We start from the raw sequence: 21,674 nt of genomic DNA on the forward strand, positions 1-21,674 counted from the left end.
ATTCAGCTGTCCCTTACAGCAGCATTTACTGCAACTTTTACTATTTTGCCTGAGAAAAACTAAATTAACCTGAGCTGTTTGCCAGCTGAAACACTGTCAGTCACAGAGCTCTGGGGCACTGTGGAGTTGGGGTCATTTTTAGATGCTGGTGTTGCTTGGTTTGTCTAGACTTGGGCGAAGTAGATGATTTCCTTCCTAGCATTAGTGTGCAACTGGCGTTGTTTTGTATTGGCTGTGCAGAGCCCAGCAGTTGAAGACCAAAGAAACTTTGATCAAACCAAACAAGTACATTTTGTCTGCATGAGAGGCATCTTAGGCAGTCAGTTCCCTATGTGAGTGCCTTTGGGCTGTTCCTGACTGTTAGTGTTCAGCAGCAGAAGCAGTGTAATGGGATTATTTAACCCTTCCTCGAGTAGGAGTTACAGACAGTTTGTCTAGACTAGCTGAATATGTTATGAAGAGATTTCCTTTGTATCTTTAAAATACCAGAGTTTTTCCTGTAAAACTGAGATTCTTTCTTATTATCAAAAAGTAAAGTTGCTTGTCATGACATTTAGGTAAAGGCTAAGTCACATAAGAAAGGACATTTCAAACAAAGAAAACCCAAAAACCTTCAAATGTTAGAATGATCAGCAAGCAAAATCACTTAATTTTTCAGGATCAGCTAACATCCTCTTCTTGATAATGTTCCACTGCCTCCGAGGGCACTTACTTGATTTAATGTCATTACATTTTAGTAGATGAGTACTAAAAACTCACTTAAAGGACTGCAGTGTCTATAACCTTTAGTTAACCTGATCAGGCTAAGTGAATTCTGGCCAAAAGATGTCAATGTTTGGCACAAAAATGTTGTGCCAATCTAAGCATAACATTGGTAATAATGCTTTTAGCACATTCTGAGATAAGACATTTCCTGTGTTGCCATGGCCAAAAGCTGGAGAGAAACCCTGAACACACACATACATAGACATACACACACCTGCAGCAAAAATAACCCTCCAGAAACAAACAAATATACAAAAAGATGAAACAAAGAACTCCACCCGGGTGATTAACCTTTAAAAAAGGAGAAATTCCAGTGATTTCAAATGACCTACTTGCAGGTTTTAGCTTTCTAAAGCTTTTTGCTAGACTTTATAGCAATAAGCACACACTATGTTATAGTTTGTGGATTAAATGAAGAATTTCTGGCTTATGAGAGCAAACTAAATGTATTCTAGTTGTGTTATACATCTCTCAGTGTGTGCAGTGCAGGAGGATACTGGTGTGTGGCCATCAGCTCCAAAGGGCTCTGGTTGGAAGCAGAGCAGAGACAGGTCTTGCACAGAATCTGGATAAAAAGGTGCTTAGCACCGGAGGTACCTTAAATATTTTTGAGTGGCATCTGTCCTCTGCTCTCAGGCCTGAGCTGGACTCGTCGTTAGTTGGATCGAGGGCTGCAGAGCTGGCCAAACACAAAGCTCTCTGTGGCTGAATCATGCGGGCTCCGTGTGCGTTCAGCTGCCGGCTCCACGCGGATCAGAGCCGGAGCTGCGTTGCCACCTAGTGAGAAATCTGCAGGGACACGTGTCCACGTGGAACTGCACAAACAGGACACAGGTTCATTTGAGGTGTAGTTAATCATAGGAAAACATAAAACTAAGGCAAGTTAGCATTTCCTGATGATACTGTGAAATCTGGTTTTCTGGCTTCTTTACTCCTTAGGAGGACAGCAGTGTACAAGCTGTTGAGATTTGACACATTGTCAAATGTGGTTTGCTGCTGTAATCTGGTCATTTGTTTCTATTGCCAGGCTGTCAGTGCTGTTGTGCTCAGACATGTTTGTGCAGGTTCTCAGGACTAGCCAGAACCAGTCTGGTGGAAAAACAGCTCCACCAGAACCTCCACCAAGGGGAGAGAGAAAAGGATTGAGTTGAGGTGGATGGTTCCTTGATTGTGTTAATAGTGCAGGTGCACAAGCATTCCACCAGCACGGAGGGAAAGATGGTGCAGGAAGGACATCCTCTTTTTGACAAAAGAGGGAAAAATTGCTGCATTTAATGGGGCTGCTACTTTGAAGTGTTAGTTTTCAGTACAAGAAAGCACAGTCAGTGAAACTTTTATGAAATTACAGCCTTGCAGTTATTTCAGTGGAGTCCACTGTGACCACAGAGGTGAGAATTTTGCTAGTTCAGTGCTCCAGCCAGCATGTAGAATTCTTTTATCAAATACATACCTTATGGCCAATTGTTTCTCTGTTTTAGTTTTGTTTGTTTTTAAAAGAAATTTCACGGCATACTCTAGACAGATCTGCTGCTGCACTTCATTCTTTTAAAGAACTCGTATCACAAAGTGTTTAAAATTGTGGTTTGCAGTGTAAAAACCTGTGGTCTACGGTACTTGGGAAGGTGTTTGGTTTCAGGCTGTTACACAGTGCTGGGAAACAGGTGGGAACGTGGGATTTAATAAATGTGGATATCAGTAGTGAACCTGCTTTCATAACTTTATTGATCACAACTTGAGAGTCAATGACTATTTTCAATTTCCTTTCATTAATTATTGAAGACAGTGCAACATTAGAAGTGTTTCAGATTTTACAGCACAGATTGCAAAATGTCTTCAGCGACAATTCCCTTTCTGTTTGGAAGGCCAGCCTTGTGACAGAGAGAACCCTCCTTACTCCTTTTAAATTAATTTATGGAGTTTGTAACCCTGCTTCTGATTATTCTTTCTTGAGTTTGTGAAGTACTTCAGAAACTGCTTTGCCATAGAGAAAAGACAGATTGTGAATATAATTAATAAAAAAACAGTGATCGTCCAGAAAGTAATGCTTTCACATTCTTATGTTTTCTCTTTCCCTTTTCCCCCTACCTCTGAACCTGCTGTTGAGTATTAACCAAGAGGACACAGAATGTGGAAAGTCTTAGATGAGAGATATCTAATCTTCGTTCTTCCTTGAAAAATGTTAGATTTTTTTTTTAATGTGGTGGGTGCTTTGTTAAAAGTTGCCAAGAATTACCATTTAATTAAATGAAATGGGCTTAGATTATCTGAAGTAGGCAGCTGTTAAATACTCTTTTGGGAATTCTTAAAACATTTTTATTAGTTCAAGTGGATTCATTTCTTAAAACACACCATCTTATTTATGAAGCAGTGCTTATTTTCATGACAGTAAAAAGGAGGAAGTGAGTAAAAGGAGATAGAGTTGTTTTCATGGACACAATCATGCAAACCAACTTACACTGTCTCTTAGATTTTGGACAAGTCTGGTGGATGTATCAGAAGTTGAGAGAGAAGTGGGATCTTTTCATACCCAGTTTCGTGTTCATCATAGCTGACAGAGTATAAATTGAGGAAGGAAAATTGCCTTTAAATCTCCTAAGACATCCAGCTCCAGCTAAAAAGCCATTAATGTGTTTATATTTGTGTCCAAACAATGGGAAAGAATAGGGTAGCAAGTGAAAATTACTCAGAATTTAGCAAACATCTACAAAGTCTAATTCCACAGAGTGAAGATTTCTATAGGTTTCTTCATGGAACTCTCAGAAAGGGAAATATTAGCTGTAACTGCATTTTGTTGATCTTGCTTCATGCAAGCATGTTGTTTGCAAACACTACAGTAGCATTAGAACAAAAGATACTGATGGGAGATGGGTTCTCTCACATAGCCACTGTGCTTGTTGATTCCCTGGTGCTTTTATCAAGGGCCACTCACAGCCACATGCATTTGTTTCTTTTTGGTGCATGTTTCAAGCATGTTTGCAAAGGTACAGATGGATTATGCAATAAGGATTTGGTGACAGTGGAGACACTTTCAGGGAAAGGTGTTACTTGTGTTTTGTAGCATCCTAAACAGCTTTAAAGGCTGCTTTTCCCAGCCTTTCTTTCTCCTTCCATATTCCTTCTCTTTCTTTTTAGTTGAGTTCTGTAATTGAGATTGCTCATGAGCCATTTCCCGTTCTAAAACTGCAAACCAGTGAGCCAGTGGAGACAAAAATAAATTTAGATTTTTCTTAACTGAGTTAGCACTGAAATGGATTTGGTGTGTGGTGTGACAAGCTGCAGGCTGCTGGAACAGAGGGCAGGAATGTGTGTGGGATGAAGGGGGAAACAGCCAGCAGTTAAATCAGCTTGGCTACCCCGGAGCCTCAGCCACCCCAAGGTGTGTGGGAGGAGAGGCTGGAAAAGCTTTTAGTGCTTGTTGAGGCAGCAAGTCATTAACTGGTCGGGTGTATCTGTGTGATGATGCTCACATATCCCAGGAAGACAGGAAGTGCTGTTTTAATTAAGGGAAAGGGGAATACTCTCTCGTGGAATAAAAGAAAATACTTAAAAAGAACAAATCTTTGGGGCTGAAACGTTGCTGTGGTTCTGCAGCATAGGAGGTTCACAGCCAGTGGCAATACAGGATGTTCCCACCTCCAGCTGCTCGTTCCTGTTGCGGTGTGTTGGCTGCACTGAGAGCTTTTATGACTTCCCTGATGTATTATTAGAATAATAGAGCCTAGAAATAATTTTCACAGAGCAGCAAGAATGGGTAAAGAGAGAAGATAAGGAAATTTTTAAAGTCGGTATTTCCCTGGAAGTTCAGCTGGTTTTGGAATTGTGACCTCAGGTACGGTGTGATTGCTTAAACTGGAATTTGGTGTTGTGCAGGATGTTCCATGGGGCTGTTACAGGATGACTTGAGGCAGAGGTGTGTAGTGTCTATAGCAGAAAGGGAATTAGGTCTGGATTAAATGTGAGTGGCAAGTTTTTGTCAAAGGGAGGGTGCAGGGACAGCCTTTGTGGGAAGAGGCTCGGGGCTGTGGGTTCCCAGACAGCTCCAGTGGGCCAAAGCTGAACCCATCAGCCTCGTGTGTGGTGCTTCTGTGAAGATACATTTCAGGAGGGGTAGGAAACACTGGAGCGAGGTGTAGGGAGTGTGGAACAAAAAGAGGGCACAGCAAGGTCAGGGAAGGAGGAGATTGACAATGGCAGAGCAGATGTAGGGCTCTTGCTGGGGTAGCAGAGAGGAGCTTGTGCAGTGTCCTGAGCATGGCCCTCACAGCCGGGGCTGGAGGGGGTGAAGTGGAGGAGTGGAGGTAAGCCCATGAAAGGGAGGAGGAAATTTCTTGGTTTCATCTTTATCTTCTTGATTCCCTCTACCCAAATCAATAAGCACATATTTTACTTGACAAAAAATAAGTTAATTTTGTCAGGGCTGTTGGCTGAAAATAGTAGCTGATACACAAATCTCCCTGTGTTTATCTCAACCTGTGAGTGTTTTTGTTCTTGTTACTTGTATTTTCTTCCCCTGCCCAGCTGAGCAGGAGCCTGAGTGGGAGTTTAGCATCTAGCAAAGGCTAATAATCCACAGGACAAAACCCAGTGTGTGTGTGTGTGTGTGGTGAAACAGCTAGGGCTGAGATCTCAGAGTCTCCCCTGTCCATGCTGCAGGTGGTGCATCAGGCACATTTCAAGACACACAGGTCAGTTTAGCTGTTTCTGGGAGAATTCCATTTGGGTGGCCAGGAGCTTCTTCATGATGCTCACCAGAGGATGGTTGGTGAGAATGACATAAGCAAGTGAACAAAGCATATTGATTTCCCTTTAAATTTTAGTATTACCACATCTATTTAAGTTATATATAATTGTATCTTGCTGTACAAAACACATAGAAGCATTTTAAGCAAGAAGCTTACTGTTAAAGATACTTCCTTTCAAAATACTGTTATGTCCAAGCTGTGGCTGGAAAACTAATCCCTTAAAGGACTGAACCTGGAAAATCAGAATGGTGTATGTATAAAAATGAATTGTGTATACATAAAAATTACATGTGTCTTCCATTTTGCTAGGAAACTTGGAGCTGTCTGTCCCACAAAAAGATGGGGCTGCTACAGTCTGTGCACATCACTTTTAAAATAATGAAATGGTGCTATTATGTAGGCTGCTAGAGATCATCTAATTCTTCCATGAACATACTTTGAAAATATGTTCAGTATATTTGAGATGTTTTAAAACCTTGGGCATCAGATTTTGAAAGGAAATTAGGTGTTTGCCGGAATTGTCAGAGATGTGTAGGATATTAGGTTGTTAATTCCCATGGGAATTTTAAGTGATACTGATGTTTTATGTTTTTTATCAAAGACTGATATATCTTTCTGTGCAATTATATAGAGCAGCTATCTTTTTTAGTGCTTCCAGAAATTCACTTTCAGTGTCGCTATCCACACATGAGGTCACATTTTCTGTGTGGTGATTATGGTTGGGAATTCCCTTTTCCATCTTTGAACTTTTCTTCTTTGTTACTGAAGTCTGAACTTTCCTGCTGTTTAAACAACTTTAGTGCCTCTCTAAATAAGTAACCAGGTCTAAAATGGAAACTTTAACATGTCTCCAGTTGCTAAAAAAAAACCTCGAAGTTTTGTAAACACTGAAATTCTGGAACATTTACTGGTAACAGTTGTGTAAAAGGATAGCTTGTAAATGCTTTTTAAATTATGATGTAAAGTATGAGCCTGCGTGCTAAACAGTTAAATGGAACACGAGGTCTTTTTCCCTGTTCCTGGTTGTGTGACAATACCTTTCATGCAGCTGGCAGAGAAATTTCTAAAACTTGTGCTTTTAAAACTTGCAGTTCTATTTATTATCGCTGTTGTCAGTTATGTCTAAATTTGAAAAAGTGCTGACAGGGAAGGCTTAAAGGATGAACCAGAAAGTAATTTCTTCAACCATATCAAGAACAAGAGAAAAATTAATAGATGAAGGGTTCAGAAAGGATTCAAATGAAGTTAAATAGTCCAGCCAGTAAAAGATGACAGTTTGGTTTAGATTCCAAGACATGCAAGGGATGTTCTTTCAGCTAAATTTTGTTTACTAGTGGAGGAGACTGCTGTAAATATGGGACACATGTCCACTACTAAATGACACATCAGCTTTTTCTGCTTAAAGCCAGCTTGCTCCATTGGCAGATTGTAGAGTTGTCTTGAATCTTTTGTAGGTGTCTAGAATATGACAGGCTAATTTGAATAGGGGATGTGTGCCGGGACTGTTATTGCTACACAACATGGCTCAAATACTCAGCAGAGGTTTAGAAAACTTAACAGGAGGTAGCAAATAGTTCATACAATGTGCTATTCAGAATAATGCCACAGATAATATTGTGGCTCGCAAGATAATAATGGGATTTTTCTTGGGATATCCTCAATCACCTGGTGCAGGCAAAGTTTGTGTTGGATTCAGAACATGTCTGTGGGTACTTGGGACTTTTTTTACCTCTTTGACCTGCGGAGGTAAAATTTAATTCAGTCTAGAAAAAGCATTTGATAAATGATTGAGTAGATGCTGATGTCATTTTTTTAAGTGAAAACAATGAAACATGTCATCTCTGCCTTTTCTCCTCCTCCCCTTTCCTTTTTACTGGTCTTAAACATGACTTATTTTGACCTTTGGGTCACAGTCCAAATGTACTTCAGAATCCATCATCTCTTTCCTGCCCTGTGGCTTTGTTGAATCAGTGTGGTATGTGCTTGTCTGTCTCTTTATACCTCGTTTTCTTTTTCTTAATAGGCCTACTGTTGAACAAGTCCCTGCTGTGTTTAAAATAGGACTTTGTTCTGCTCTTAGCCCCAAGACCCCTTAGTCATATAAAACTTTGTTCTGTAACTTCTATTCATTTGTTTTCCTGTTTGGAGATTTTATTTTCCACTTTGTTTCTCCTTCCTCATGTGCTGGTGCTCAGTCTGAGCAATTGCTGCACTCATCCAATATTACACAGAGGAGTGAGGGAAATGGCAGCATATACTTTCTTCCTTTCAGTTCTAATTCCTTTCAAATAAAGCCCACAAAATATTAATAAAGGGAGCAGCCAAAATAAACTATTTTGAACACAATTTTTGCCTGTATATAAAGCAGAACCTTCCTGCAATTTCATGTTGGGTATTTTCACTTGGCTTTCCATCTGAAGTAGGTATCAGATCCACAGTGAAGTGTGGTGGCATTAAAGTTGTTATAAAGTAAGAGACAAAATAAAAGCAGCCTATTTTCTGAAGACCATAGTCATTCCCAGAATCACAGTTTTTCATTCTCTTACACTGCTTCTCAGTGTGCTCCTCTCCGATCCTGTTTAGAAGGGACTGGATGTGTACTTGAGTGAATCTCTCTGCCTGGGAAAGGGGTGAGAACCATTTAGTGTCAAATCATTGCCTGTTGTGATGGAAGGGAAGGTTACAGTGTGGCTTTAGTAGTTATTCTTCATTAAGGTGATGTAAGAACTGATAATGTGAGTATTTTCCATAGTGAAAGACTTACTGCTGTTTCCTTAGGTTGTAGAATTTCATCTAAATAAATAGATGGACAAATAAAGGCCAAATTTTACATTAATTTCTTTATCAAAATTTCTTCTGTATCACTGAATGATACTTCTGTTTGCTGTTCTGCTTGCACCTCCAAAGGTGCCATCACATGATGGTTTCTAAAGGTTTGCTCTGTCATTTTGCTTTTAGATTGTATTTGCAAGGTTGTGAGGGAGGGGACAGACACATAATACAGGTGTTATATGAAAGTTCTGGTAACAAAATCTGCTCTTTGTGGATCTGAACATTTTTCTTGGATTGAAATTCAGTAATTTCCAAACTCTCAGCTTTTCATTTGAATTTATAGATGGCTGAAAGATCCAGAGTCTAGCATAAATCTGAGTTACCTGTTAAATGCTTCACAAAAAGGAATCTTCATCTTGCTGCTTGCATTTTTCAATATAATTGATTCATGTTAAGAATGTAGGAGGGCACATGTGAAAATAGTGCATTGTAAATTTCTTTCTAGTGTAGCCCAGTTATATGGTGAATATTCTCAAACCAAGAAATCATGTTTTTATTTCTCCATGTGCATGTGTAGGTCATTCTTGAAAATGACCAATTGTATAGAAAGAGAATAGAAAAGTAAAATGTCTGCTTCAGAATTCAGACTGATATTTTCCTCACTCATCAAATTATCTTCAAAGCTATTCATTCAAGATTTTGCTAATCTTTCTAGAATATAAGTAGATAAGTTAAAAGTAAAAAAGTTTGAGGATGATTAAATAACAAAAATACCAAATTGTTTCAACAAAGAAGAATTAATTAATTCAGTGTGGTTTGGTTTTTTGCATTTCTTTATCTGCAGAAAGATTGATTTGTGATCAGAAAAAGTAAGAGTGTTATTTAAAACAAAATCTTTCAAGCTTTGAGAGATTTCAGAGTGGTTTCTGCTCTTCTTTTAGCTGCAACTTTTCCTGCTTTATTCACTCTTCTCTAGAGCAGAGATGCAAACTAACATATGCTGATTAAAATTTGCAGTGTCATTTAATATAATGTGATATTAAAATAAATACTATTGAAGAAGTAAACGGCAAGAAATTTAAACATAAGGAAAATACTTCTTTATTTCTGAGGATGACCAGGTACTGGTGTAGGTTTTCTGGGCAGGTTGTAGAGTTTCCACAACAGGGCATGTTCAGAGCTCAGCTGGGTGTGGCCCTGCACAATCTGCTCCAGTTACCTTGCTTTGAGCAGAGGATTTAGAGTAGAGACCTCCAGTTATTACTAGTTCTGTAGTGTGGTGAAAGTCTGTCTTCTGCATTTGGAGGTAATTCTGCAGTATTTTTAAATATTTAGGATGAAAATCTCAGTGTAGTCTGCACCTGTACATTCAAGGAACTTACTTCTGTAGAGTTCTTCAGATTATGACCAAGGAGATCTTATATTAATATGTGAATTCAGGAATCTGTTAAATTTTGAGAGATATGTATTTGAATTAAGCATAATTAATTATCATCTTGTCAGAGTTCTTTATAAAGATGAATGAATTTTTTAGAAATTTCAAATATGTTCATCTTTCCAAACATTGTGTTCTAAACAGCTTGAATAAATACCTAACCTGCAACTATCATCTTATCTTCCACAGATCTGAAGAGAGAAGCCAGTATTTGTCACATGCTGAAGCATCCTCACATTGTTGAACTGTTGGAGACATACAGCTCAGATGGAATGCTTTATATGGTCTTTGAGTTGTAAGTTTCTCTCCTTGATTTTACCTTTCCATGTTGTCATTTGCTAAATAAAATCCTAAAAGTATGTCTGCTCATTCCTGTAGGTTTTGTAGCTCAGAGGGCTTGAGTACTTTGAAAATCTTTATTTCTGGCAAGCCCAGGTTGTCCCAAATAATAAAAAAAAAGTTGTACCACTGTCTAAGTGGTGAACACCAGGGCTTTCTAAAGAAAGGCATGATCTTTTTTGATGGCTGCAGGGTGAGAAAACAAGTTGAAAATCTGCTGGTAGATATCATCTTTGGGTAACTGAGGGTATTTCGTTCCAGATGTGAAATTTTATTTCTTTTTTTCTACACTGTTTCTTTATTAGCACTGCTTTTCTGTTATTAGATAAGAGAGTAAAGTTATTGGTGTTTTAAAGTGTTCTTATAAATCAATATACTTGTTCACAATATATGAAAAGAGGCTTTTTTCTACAAGATCTGTTTTGGAAGTTTGAATGTAAGAGTTTAGTTGTAAGAGGGAGGAAAATGTGACTTTTCAGCAATGGACAGGTATTTTTATTCAACATCAAGAAACAAAGAAGGGAGGCAGCCCCAAAATGACCGCGTTCTTTTCTTTGAGAGAAAACCTTCCTGAGTTAGGTTTTTTCTAAATGGGAAGGATACAGCCAGACATGTGAAATGGTCTTTTTGCATGTTCTGTATTTGATCTTCTTTCTCTCTGCCTACCAGCTCTTCTTTTTGTGCTCCCTATATATTCATTCCTAGTCAGTCTGGGCATATGTATTTTTACCTCCTAAATTTCTCTGATCTTCCTCCGTTATGTTTTCTGGTGGATTTGAGCTGCTGATGTTGGAATAACATCTTACAGGTTTGTTAGGTAAAACTGGCTTGCCCACTAGAGCCAAGAATTTGATTTGAGATGTCCACATGAAAAATAATTCTCACAGGCTTTACCACTGAGGTAGTAGAAAAGCCACAACAAAAACATTAGGTAAAGCAGAAAATTGTTGTTTGCAAGTCTTCAGCATTTTTGAGATGAATTCATAAACTTACAATTTTGTGAAGTAATTGTTCTATGCTGTCCTCTCTGTACATTTTGATTCAATACTGACTTTGCATTTTATTTTGAAAATCCCAAAGCATTGACCAAGGGACATTAATTACCCTATTATGAAATAATTATGTGCACCTTGGGTAGTCATACTCAGATAATTAACAAGATTTTGAAATGGAAAAAAAAAGGGTTGCTTCTATTTTTAACATGCTGATAGCTCAGAAATAGGAGACAAAAGCAGTAATTATTTTTTAATGACAACCCTATTATAATTTATGTTTGTACACATAAAAAGCAAGTCTGAACAATTAGAATTACTACACAAATACTGCACCTGACTTCGGGCCACATGAAAGAAGGAATTACAAAGCTAAATTATTTGAGGGATGATGATTGTTTATCATATGTATGTCCTTGTCTCCTTTGTACACAAAAATCATCAGTCTTTTGTAGCAGTGATAGAAAATGAGGCAGTAGGAGCACCTGTGCTCGAGATGTAGGAGGGGATGGAAGGGCTGTGGCAGGATGTGCTGCTGTGCTGGAGGGGATGCTCTGGTAAAGGGATTCAGCAGCAGACTGGTGTTTGTGTGGAGTGAGACTGCATTGTCTGAGTCTGAGCAGGTAGGGGCACACTCTGTAACTGTGACCAGAAAAACAGAGTTAGCAGAAAAGTGCCTCTGTACATCTCTGTAGGTAATTAATTTCCCTCCATACTGCTTTCTGTTCATTATGCTGTTACTGTAACCAGCTCAACTGATTTGCAGCAAATTTCTGTCTACAGTAATAAAATATATTTCATTAGGGTCTAGTTACTCTGAAGGGATTGAAAAGGAGAAAACACAGATCTGCAGAGCTAAACCCAGCTGTGATGAGTGATTGTGGGCTCACAGGTGCTTTGCATGAAAACTAAGGCAGGCCCAGTACATAAAATGTGTGGAATAACCAAACCTAAAACTTGGTGCCATGACTTGCACATAAATGATTCATTGGTTCACTGCTGTTTCATAGGCTGTGAGCTGCATGGGGCAGCTGCTAGGAGGACCCTGAATATCTTGCCAGACTTACTGATACAGGAGAAGTACAAGTGAAACAAGCAAATGTAGCATGTACCTGGGAACAGCTGATTGAACCACTCAGGAAAATGTACAGTTTGTGCCCAGTTTTGAAAGCTTCTGTGAAAAGCAGCATTTTAAAAATCGAACCACAGTTCATAGAAGCGCTGATGAAGAAGCACCGTAGCAATGAGGTTTAACACCAAAAAATGAGCTCTGTTTTGAACCCCTTATTTATACACAAGCTCAAGCACTCTTTAGAATGGCCCACATCTCAGATTACCAGTAGGCTGCAAGGTGCTGCTGTAATAAATTGCAGTGAAGCAGATGGCCATAATAGATGAAGTGCATGTGTAGGGTATGAAGCAGACCCTATCCCAGAAGGCCTTATTGCTATGGTGAAAATATTATTTTAAAAGTATGTAGGTGTTACTGCATTACAAATGAGAGAGGATCTACCTGTGCAAAATTAATTATTTCCCTCAACACATCCCAGCTGCCCCCGCCCCAGAGGGACTCTGGAGACGCCTTACATCTGGGAAAGGCCAGTTCTACTCTCTGTAATAGAGTTGCAATTTTCTTTCCCATTTTTGGTGTTACTTGCTGGCAGCTGTATAGAATCATGGGGTCATTTAGATTGGAAAAGACCTCTTTAGATGATCAAGTCCAAGCGTTAACCCAGCAGTGCCACGTCCACCACTAAACCACGTCCCTAAACTCCCCATCTACACATCTTTTAAATAACCCTGGGGATGGTGACTGCACCATTAACCTGGGCATCCTGTTCTCATGCTCGACAGCCCTCTCAGTGGAGAGATTTTTACTGCTATCCAGTGTAAACCTCCCCTAGCACAAATTGAGGCCATGTTGCCTTTTGTGATTGCTTTTGTTACCTGAGAGAAAAAACCGACCCTGACCTGGCTGCAACCTCTTTCAGGCATTTGTAGAGACTGATGAGGTCCCCCATAAGCCTCCTGGTTTTATTTAGAATACTGTTTTCTTTGTGTTATACAAGTGTCACTTAATATTCTACTGCTTATTATATTTTTTCCTAATGATCATTGATTTTTATCAGTGAGAATATTTTGAGAAGGGTCAGAGCTACTTGCAATATTTCTAAAAGAAAGTATTCATTTTGAAGGGTCTGAAAACTAGATTTTAGACTTATGAGTACATTATTTGCCGTTTATCCTCTGTCTGTATGGACTGAGAGTACTTCCATGCTGAAGAGCTCAGATACAGGAGCAGTGAGTACATTCCAAAATACCTTGGTATTTGGTAATTTGCAGAATATAGTCTCACTATACTTAGGTGGGTTTGTTTTTCTTGGTGCATTCTAAGAGAGATTTATATCTTGGGATGTTAGAAGAACTGATCTGTTAAGATTTAGCAGTTATAATATATATAAAAATATAGTTGTATACATTCAGCTTTGCCATTTAATGTAGCTAACATGTAAAAATGCTTCAGGTTTAAAATCTCAAATTTATAAAAGCAGTACTTAACAGGGTTGCAGTTGGCTTATTTGGGGTAAGTGAAGAAGGCAAGTCTATGAAAACTGTTCAGGTGAGGGGGAAAAATGCCATTGTGCACAAGCCTTAAACATACATGGTACAAAACTCAGTAAGAGCAGTCTGTCAACTCTGAAGTTTTTTATCTTATTTTTACTAACTAATAATTCAGTTCCCTGAGTGAAGCAGTGCTTCTAAAACTTTCTCATTCTTCATCAATAAATTAAATTGTAGACCACATCTTATTAGGTCTGCAAATTCAAAGCTATCATACCCCAATATGAAAACACAGATTTCTTATGCAGTATGCTGTCTGTTCTTCAGTCACTGCTGGTGTCAGAGCAGATAAATAGATATAGATATATTTACTTATTGTGTATATTTATTTAAAACACATCGGTCCCAGTCCGTTCATGTCCCTTCCATGAGCTCCCTCTGCTGGTGTGAGGGAATTCTCTCAGGTTACAACTGTGTTCTGATTTTTCCCAATTTTTTTTGCATCATCCACTTATGTCCTTAGCATGAATATATTTGTATGTTTACTTCAGTGGATTTTAACGTACTTTTTTTTTCTTTTTTTTTTTTTGTGGTTTTCACATGCTTATGCTGATAGTTGCAAACCCTTGAGGCTTCTTGAACTTTCATTCCATCAATATTCCAAAACTTCATTACTCTTGTATCAATAATACAAGGCTTTTGATTTCTGCAGAGTCATCTTGTGGTTGAGCTATTGCTGAGTTTTTAGTCTGTTGGTTAGCTGAATTTTCTGGGATTTCTTATACCTGAGGTTGACTCTGGCTTTTTTTCAGACTCAGCTAGACAAAAGTCTCATGATTTTTAGGTGAAATTCAATATCATGTATTGAATATAGTATATCACATGGAGTGATAAAAGCCCTCTTTACACATAAATCATAATCTTCTCTTTTAAAAAAAGGGTTTGTCTTGAAAAAATGGTCAATTGAAGTCAGAGATTAAAGTACACCTGACTCATATTTGTGCTAGGGAGGCCAAGAGAGTTCATCTTAATAGAGGAAAACTTATGTGCCAAGAAGAAATTCAAACTGGCACTTACTGGTACAAAATTTCAATTAAAAATGCTGGAATCTGCAAGTGGGAGGTAGAAATGCATGTTAAAGACCATGCTGATTATAAACACCTTGTGTAATAGAAAAGTTAATGTAGAAACATTGCTCTCCTCCCCCCATGTCTCAGGAACTATTGATGCTGCTAAAAAGCTTGAGTGCCTCTGGATCTTTAATTTCTGACTTCTTAGAATCTTTCTGACCTTTAATAACTGACTTGTTATAAAGTACAGATAATTAGTCTTCTAAAGTGTTCTGCTGCTTCATGAGAATGACATCTCCTTATTTTTGGTAGCTGATCATACATTTTGTATATTCTACATTTGAGGAATGGTTGAGAGGTTGACATGAGGGATTTTTTCCAGTGAGCCAGTGAATTTCAGGTTTATGCTGCTCTCAGTGACCCTGCCCCATGGCTGCTCTATGGACTCTGTGATATCCTCTGGGTGATATTTAGCTCTGTATGCAGACCTGGTTTGAGGAGTTGTGCAGGACAGAAAAACAACTACAGAGGAATATTGATGCCGTGAAGAACAGACATGGTTTGGCAATATGGGGCTCTTTGCACACTTCAATGTGCTTTTCTTTTGGTCACCAATCCCTCTTACAGTTGTCAGTGCTCTGTCCACATGATAGTGTATTTTGCATGAAGGAGACCTTTGGGATTTATTTGGCAATTAAAGCTTCTGCGCATGGCTTGTGGCTCCCTAAGCAGAAGCTTGGCATTTCAGGTATGTAACAAAGCAGAAGTGATGCTGATATTTTGAATAGCTTACTGAAACAGCCTTGGGAATGCTGGCTGTCCAGATGACCTGGAAATTCTGCCTTTTGGGTTTTTTTCCCCCTTGATTCTTTGTGGAGAGTAAAAAGAAAAGGTGGGAAGGCTGAAGATGTCATGTTACATTCAATATTTTTGCAAGTGCCTTATTAAACATGAGTTATGTGATTTTTTTTTGTTCTTGTTAACTCTCATTACTCTCTTCTTGCCCCATCAGGCCGTGAGCATTTCTCGATACCAATCTTAGGTCCCTTTCAGGAGAGGGAAAAGAAGGGCAGCACCAGGCTGCTTTCATTTTAGAGAAATGGCAGCCTAATTTCAGACTAAGGTCTGTGAATATATCTGCATCCAAAGTGTAATGCTGCTCATTGTGGGAAGCTTGGTGATCAGAAAGATGAGGGAGAAGAGGAAAAAGGTATCAAGTTTCAGAGCTGGTGATACATTATGTGTGGGCTGTCAGTATTCTCAGGTATCTATGAGCTGTAAAATCTCATCTTGGCCGCTTAATTATCCAGAGGAGAATGCCAACTGGCAAGACTATACTGTATTTCTAGAGTATTTTTTAAAGTCTTCATTTAAAATTCAAATTGAGTAACATTTTTTATTACTACAGTCATTAGCATTGAGTTGCACTTGTAATGCTTATAAGAACACACTTAATATCAGGAGCTAATTGTTAAATTGCAGTGTCCTCTTTGCAGGGCATTGACTTTTCTTGCACACCTTGTTCAATGAGCAGTTTAAGCAATTAAGTAAATGTTTGGTATTGGTAACACTTTAAGAGAACTTGCATGACTTGAGGGACATAAAATGGTTAACCTGTGGCAAGCCATTTTCTATTAGATTAAATGCTGTTTTAATTGAGTAATACACTACATGTATTTAGAGTACTTTAAGTAAGATTTATGTAAGGGAAATAGAATTCTTTAAGCATTTTTGTGTAATTTATTGTAATTATCAGTTTTAAGCATTTTTGCCTCTTTTTACCTGCAGTATGGATGGAGCAGACCTGTGTTTTGAAATTGTGAAGAGAGCAGATGCTGGATTTGTCTACAGCGAGGCTGTAGCCAGGTATTTATTATAATTTTAATTAATCCCTCAGGATAAATAGAAAAGAACGGAATATAGTGTTGTACAATCTGTTAGCTAAAAGTTGAAAGTTGTACTATAAATAATCCTGTTTCCACACTCTAGATGTTTATTGCAATAATTAGCATCATCAGAGTAGAATTTTGGAGCATTTTGCCCTTTACTAGTTACAGATTTGGACGAGATTACTATGTAAAACTGTATTTCACATCTGATACCTAACTGGCTGTGTTTGCCTTTATGGATCTCTCATATGATGGCATTAAGTGGCTTGTCTGACACGGTGAGGGTTTTATGGGTCTTGCTAGATGGAGTTGGTTTGTTTTTTTCTTTCTAATGTACCATTGTATTAATGGTCACCTCATCTTTTCACTTATGAGATTAACTAAGAGGAAAGAGCCTATAAAATTGCAAAAGGGTAATGAAATCCACTATCCTAATGGCCTGATAGTTGAGCTCAAAGCCCACAGCATTCTTTGTTTGCTTTTCTCAACACTGTAGATTTTTTAGCATGATAGGAACCAGGTTGGAGGAGACATCAATGTCTGTATTTGAATCTCCTGCTCAGGGCAGGCTCAGCGCAGCATTTGTATCATGTTGCTCAAGGCTTTCTCCTGTGGGGTGTAGAATACCTCCAAGGAGGGAGATTCCACAGCCTCCCTGAGCAGCTTGATCCAGCATTGTGATGTTCCTATGGACATAAACATTGCCTTGAACCAGCTGGAGCCTCCAGAGGACAAGGATTGGCTCCCTTAGCCACAGTGATGCTCTGATGCAGCACAGGGTGCTGCTGCACGTGTTGGCCCTGCTGTGGGCAGTGATCCCTTTAGGGCATCCTTGGGACACAGTGGAGAACAAGGCTGCTCTCCAGTCTGTGCCAAGCAAGCCAAGAGCTTGGTGCAGTCCTTTTCCAGATAAATCAGGCACTGACACTCACTTTTTAATTTTGTTTTCCCTTTGTGTTTTGTTACTTAAAAAAAAATGGAGGGCCCCTGACTTCCTTGTCATATCAAGCAGAATTATTGAACATTTGAAACGTTTACAAAAACCTGGAAAACACAGATCTTTCTTTTCTAATTTCCCTCTTCTTTCCCTCATCTTCAGTCAGAATAATTCTCAAGCTTTAGATTGTATTATTCACTATTATACATCTAAACTCCATTCTACAAAACTCTGTATATTTGAGGTTAAATTGGTTGACTAGTTTTATACAGACAGACTCTTAATACTTAGATTGTTAAATGTGTATAGTAATTTTTCCTGCAGGTCTGTCATGCATAATGTGTTTGTTTTTTCAGTCATTACATGAGACAGATACTGGAAGCTCTACGTTACTGTCATGATAATAATATAATTCACAGAGATGTGAAGGTAAGGGGCTTAATTACTTTCTTTTTCTTCACCACAATAATGCAAAGTACTGATTTTTAATTTCTAAAATTTAGAGAAGGGAGGAACTGTAGAAAAGAAATCTCTATTTACTGAGTGTGTCTTTAGTCTTATAGTGTCATGTAAAATTAAAGCCCACCCTAATTCCATCAATGTAGAACATTTAGGAGGTCTGTATTCACAAATTACACATGCATTTGATTACAACGTGCTTTGAAAGTCAGTTTAATTTCTAGTTTTTGAATATTCATATGGAATCTGCTTGCATTTTCTTCTTGTTAAGAAAATGTGTATATAAATTAATTGCATAAATTAAACTGGAATTGGTAGTTTATTGGCATCAATTTGACAGCGTAATGACAGCCCTCATTCACACTAAGATTTCATAGAGATGCACAGGCTTAAGTGCTACAGTATTAGCAATATTACCTACTTCTTGGAGACAGTCCAATAAACATTTATTACTATGAAAACTTTTTTAATATAAATAAGTTTGGAAGGATAAATGCAGTGTTTGAGACCAGTATATGTACATATTGGTTTTAATCTGGTAAACTTTGTACTGTTTCTATGGATATTTATGCAAGTAGTTTATCCTAAAGTACTTTAAGTACCTGGGAGTTTTAACCCAAGTGAGCTTTGCTCTCTTCAATTTAAATATGCATGTCCTTTGTTAATGTCATTTTCTAAAGTAGTTATTCCCACTTCTCCAAGAGTTTGGTTTCATCCAAAGTGAATCAAGCACTGGAGGATTTAAGGAAAATACTAGCAAGCTTTGATGGTGCAGTTTGAGAAGTGACTCTTGGATTTTAGTGAATAGAGAGATGGAGATGGAGCAGGACTCTGCTTCAAACTCCTGCAGGTGACCTGTGAGGGGAGAGAGTACACACACTGGACTGGTGGTTTTTATGAGGAGTCATTTGGTCTTCTATACCCAGACACTGCAGACCATTCACAACCTCTTACTCCTTTCCTTTTAAAACCAAGATTATTATGTAACAGGTTTTCTTTTTAAGTTTGTTGTTTTAATAGTAATTTTTTAATAAAGAGTCTAAAAATTAGAATTATTGAATACCAGCTCTTAATTGCTGGTAGAGTGTCTCATCTTGTTCTGTGTTGAGGGTTCTAGGTATTTTTAATTGTTTGGTTTTGGTATCACATGAATTTCATAATTAACGTCATCTTTATGTTGCTGTGTCTTCGTGAAAGCTCCACTTGTTTGTTTTTTTTTTTGGACCATATTCTTGAAAAAACCCCAAGTTTTAGCTTCAATGGCCTCTCAGGGAGGTTGTTTCACTGAGGTTAAAGTGGGGATTTATTTTAGTGCTTATCCTGTCTCTTAGAATGTCAGATTCACAGTTTTTGGTTTTTTTTTTTTTTTTTTGAATACCATCCTTAGAAATTAACCTGTTCAAATTACATGGGTTAGGAAAAAATGTCTAAGGTATCAGTCTAAAGCAGTGTAAACACACAGTGTTTTGTTTTGGCAGAGCTGTGTGCAGAGCTGTGGGGTTTGGGAGTTGGACACATTAAACTAACTGCAGTATCCAGGCTCTAGATGTCACTGTAGACGTGTTTTTGAAAGGAAATAAACTAAATGACCACTTTAGAAATTACCTGAATGAGTGAAAGTGCTTTAATAAAATCTGTAAGGTTGATACAGTCAGGCTACATTTTTCTCCCCTTTAGACTTTCTGTGAATGTTATTTTGAAATATAAATTACTTCATTATTTTTTGCTGCAAGGGAAAATCGGCACCCTATAGCCCATGTAAGATTTAGGTATCTTTCAGGTGTTTTTGTGCTCCCTTAGTTCCTGGCTGATTGCGAAGTTATACAGTTTAGAGCAGACAAAATTAAGTTTGCTGTTGTCTGGTGCCAGAAGCTTCACATGACTTTTCCCAGTGACTCCAGCCTGGGACAAACTCCCTGTGCCCCACATCCAAATCTGATGTCAGAATCAAAACAGGAAAGCTTTCGCAGGATGGCCTGTAGTTGTCCCAGTTGCTCTCACTGCTCTGTGAAACCAGATGTTTCTTGAGCCTGTGTACATCATTTGACCCCCTTCAGCATTGCTTAAAGGCTTTATAATCAGTGAAAATTACAAATTTGCTTCACCCTCAGTTAACATGATCCTGCAGTGCTTGGAAGCTGGATCATATGGTAAGGAAAATAGAAGATGCAGGAAGGTAGAAAACTCAAGACAGCTGTGCATCAGAAATGTGAATGTCAAGAACTTTTTCCCTTACCACAGCATTTTCTCCTGTTCTGCCAACCTACTGATAGAGGACTCAGCAATTCCTTTTCTTCTGTCATCACCTTGCTGTGTCAGGAATACCCAGAAGGTGGCCACTGAAAGTAGCAGCGTTGAAAGGAAGTCTTTTCCATTACCAAATGTTATTATAGAGCAGTTTGTGTCCAGAGAGATCTTTATGTAAGAGAACAACAAAAGGGAAAGGGGAGGGATGTGGGTCTGAAATGAGATTGCTGTCTTTTCCTGTAAAACTCTAGCTGCAGTTTGAGTACCATTTGTCAATGGCTTATTTTTGCAATAACTATAACAGAATGGTTTTTATCAGTAAAACATCAAGAGGTTTTGCAGTCTTTTGTGAGCCTTTATCGTTACGTAGAATTTTCCATAACTGCAAAAATCTTGTTATAAAAATACCTCTTAATATAACTGAGGGGTATAAGAGTGAGAGTATATAAGGTGTAAGAGTAATTTAATTATGTCAGGAGCTGTAGTTGCTGGGGTTTTATCCTTAACTTATTCCAAGTACTCCAGCTTTGTTCCATGATTTCCACGTAGTTTGAGTACCTGTATATGTTACTGATTAGCAAAGTGGTGTGCAAGTGGGGTCAAGGTGAGCCTGTCAGCAAAATGCAGACATCCAAAATTTTCATTATGGCTTTATCTTGATAGGTATGAATGCTTGTTTCCTACATGTGGTCATCTAAATAGATAAACCTGCTAAAGCAAAAATACACATATTCTGCCTTCTCTCTTTAAGATTCAGTTCAATATTTCTGTGACTGGGAGTCAAAACCATGGATTTTTTCCAGGGAATAGGACCAAGCGTTATGTTCTGCACTGTGTGTCATATACACATCTGAGTTGGGCCAGGTGACCTGAGACTTGATCTGTGGATAGATTTGCGTGGTGATTTTTGCAGTATACAGAACTTAACCTGTGATATGAATTCTGAGAGCACACTCATTAACCACTTCTGTCTTTCATTGCCCGAACTGCTTGTAGCTCAGCATTTCAGATTTTGCTGACAGAGTTCAACACTCCTACACTTCTGCTTTTAGGCATATCTAAAAAATGAGTAAAAGTAGTATATATGTGTTTGTGTGTTTATCTAACTGTATATTTGACTGTTCAAAAAATAACCAAAATAGAATCTGTTCTTTAATACCATCTTCCCTTTTCCATCTTTGAATATCCAAACCAAGAAATCTGTTGCATGTTACTTTCCTTTCAGTCTTTTCACTTTGAAACTTATTTTATGCTTTCTGGCGACACTCAGTGATAATTGGTGTTTTTTCTGTATTTTCTAGAGCTTACTAGATCCTTGAGATCCAGTAGCAACTTCTTGGTGAGGATTTTGTTACATATTAAGTTGTTAAAAAGCGATTAAGGCTGCAAAACTATCAGAGGGGCAATTGAAGTGTCCTACCTGGCCACCTTTTTTTCTGAGGTACACTTCCTCATACAATGCACA

The 21,674-nt window shown here is 38.3% G+C and overlaps 1 protein-coding gene across 10 annotated transcripts in view; it reads left to right on the forward strand.

Moving 5' to 3' along the window:
• CASK (calcium/calmodulin dependent serine protein kinase) overlaps positions 1-21,674 on the forward strand; it is a 186,304-nt gene that overhangs the window by 68,460 nt on the left and 96,170 nt on the right. For all 10 annotated transcript variants that reach the window (XM_068179712.1, XM_068179717.1, XM_068179719.1 and 7 more), the window contains exons 3-5: positions 9,904-10,009; positions 16,466-16,543; positions 17,860-17,932. In XM_068179712.1, coding sequence (XP_068035813.1) covers positions 9,904-10,009; positions 16,466-16,543; positions 17,860-17,932 — 257 coding nt within the window. The remainder of the gene's footprint in view (positions 1-9,903; positions 10,010-16,465; positions 16,544-17,859; positions 17,933-21,674) is intronic.

Source organism: Anomalospiza imberbis, chromosome 2 (genome assembly GCF_031753505.1).
Source record: "Anomalospiza imberbis isolate Cuckoo-Finch-1a 21T00152 chromosome 2, ASM3175350v1, whole genome shotgun sequence".
Taxonomy (NCBI): Eukaryota; Metazoa; Chordata; class Aves; order Passeriformes; family Viduidae; genus Anomalospiza; species Anomalospiza imberbis.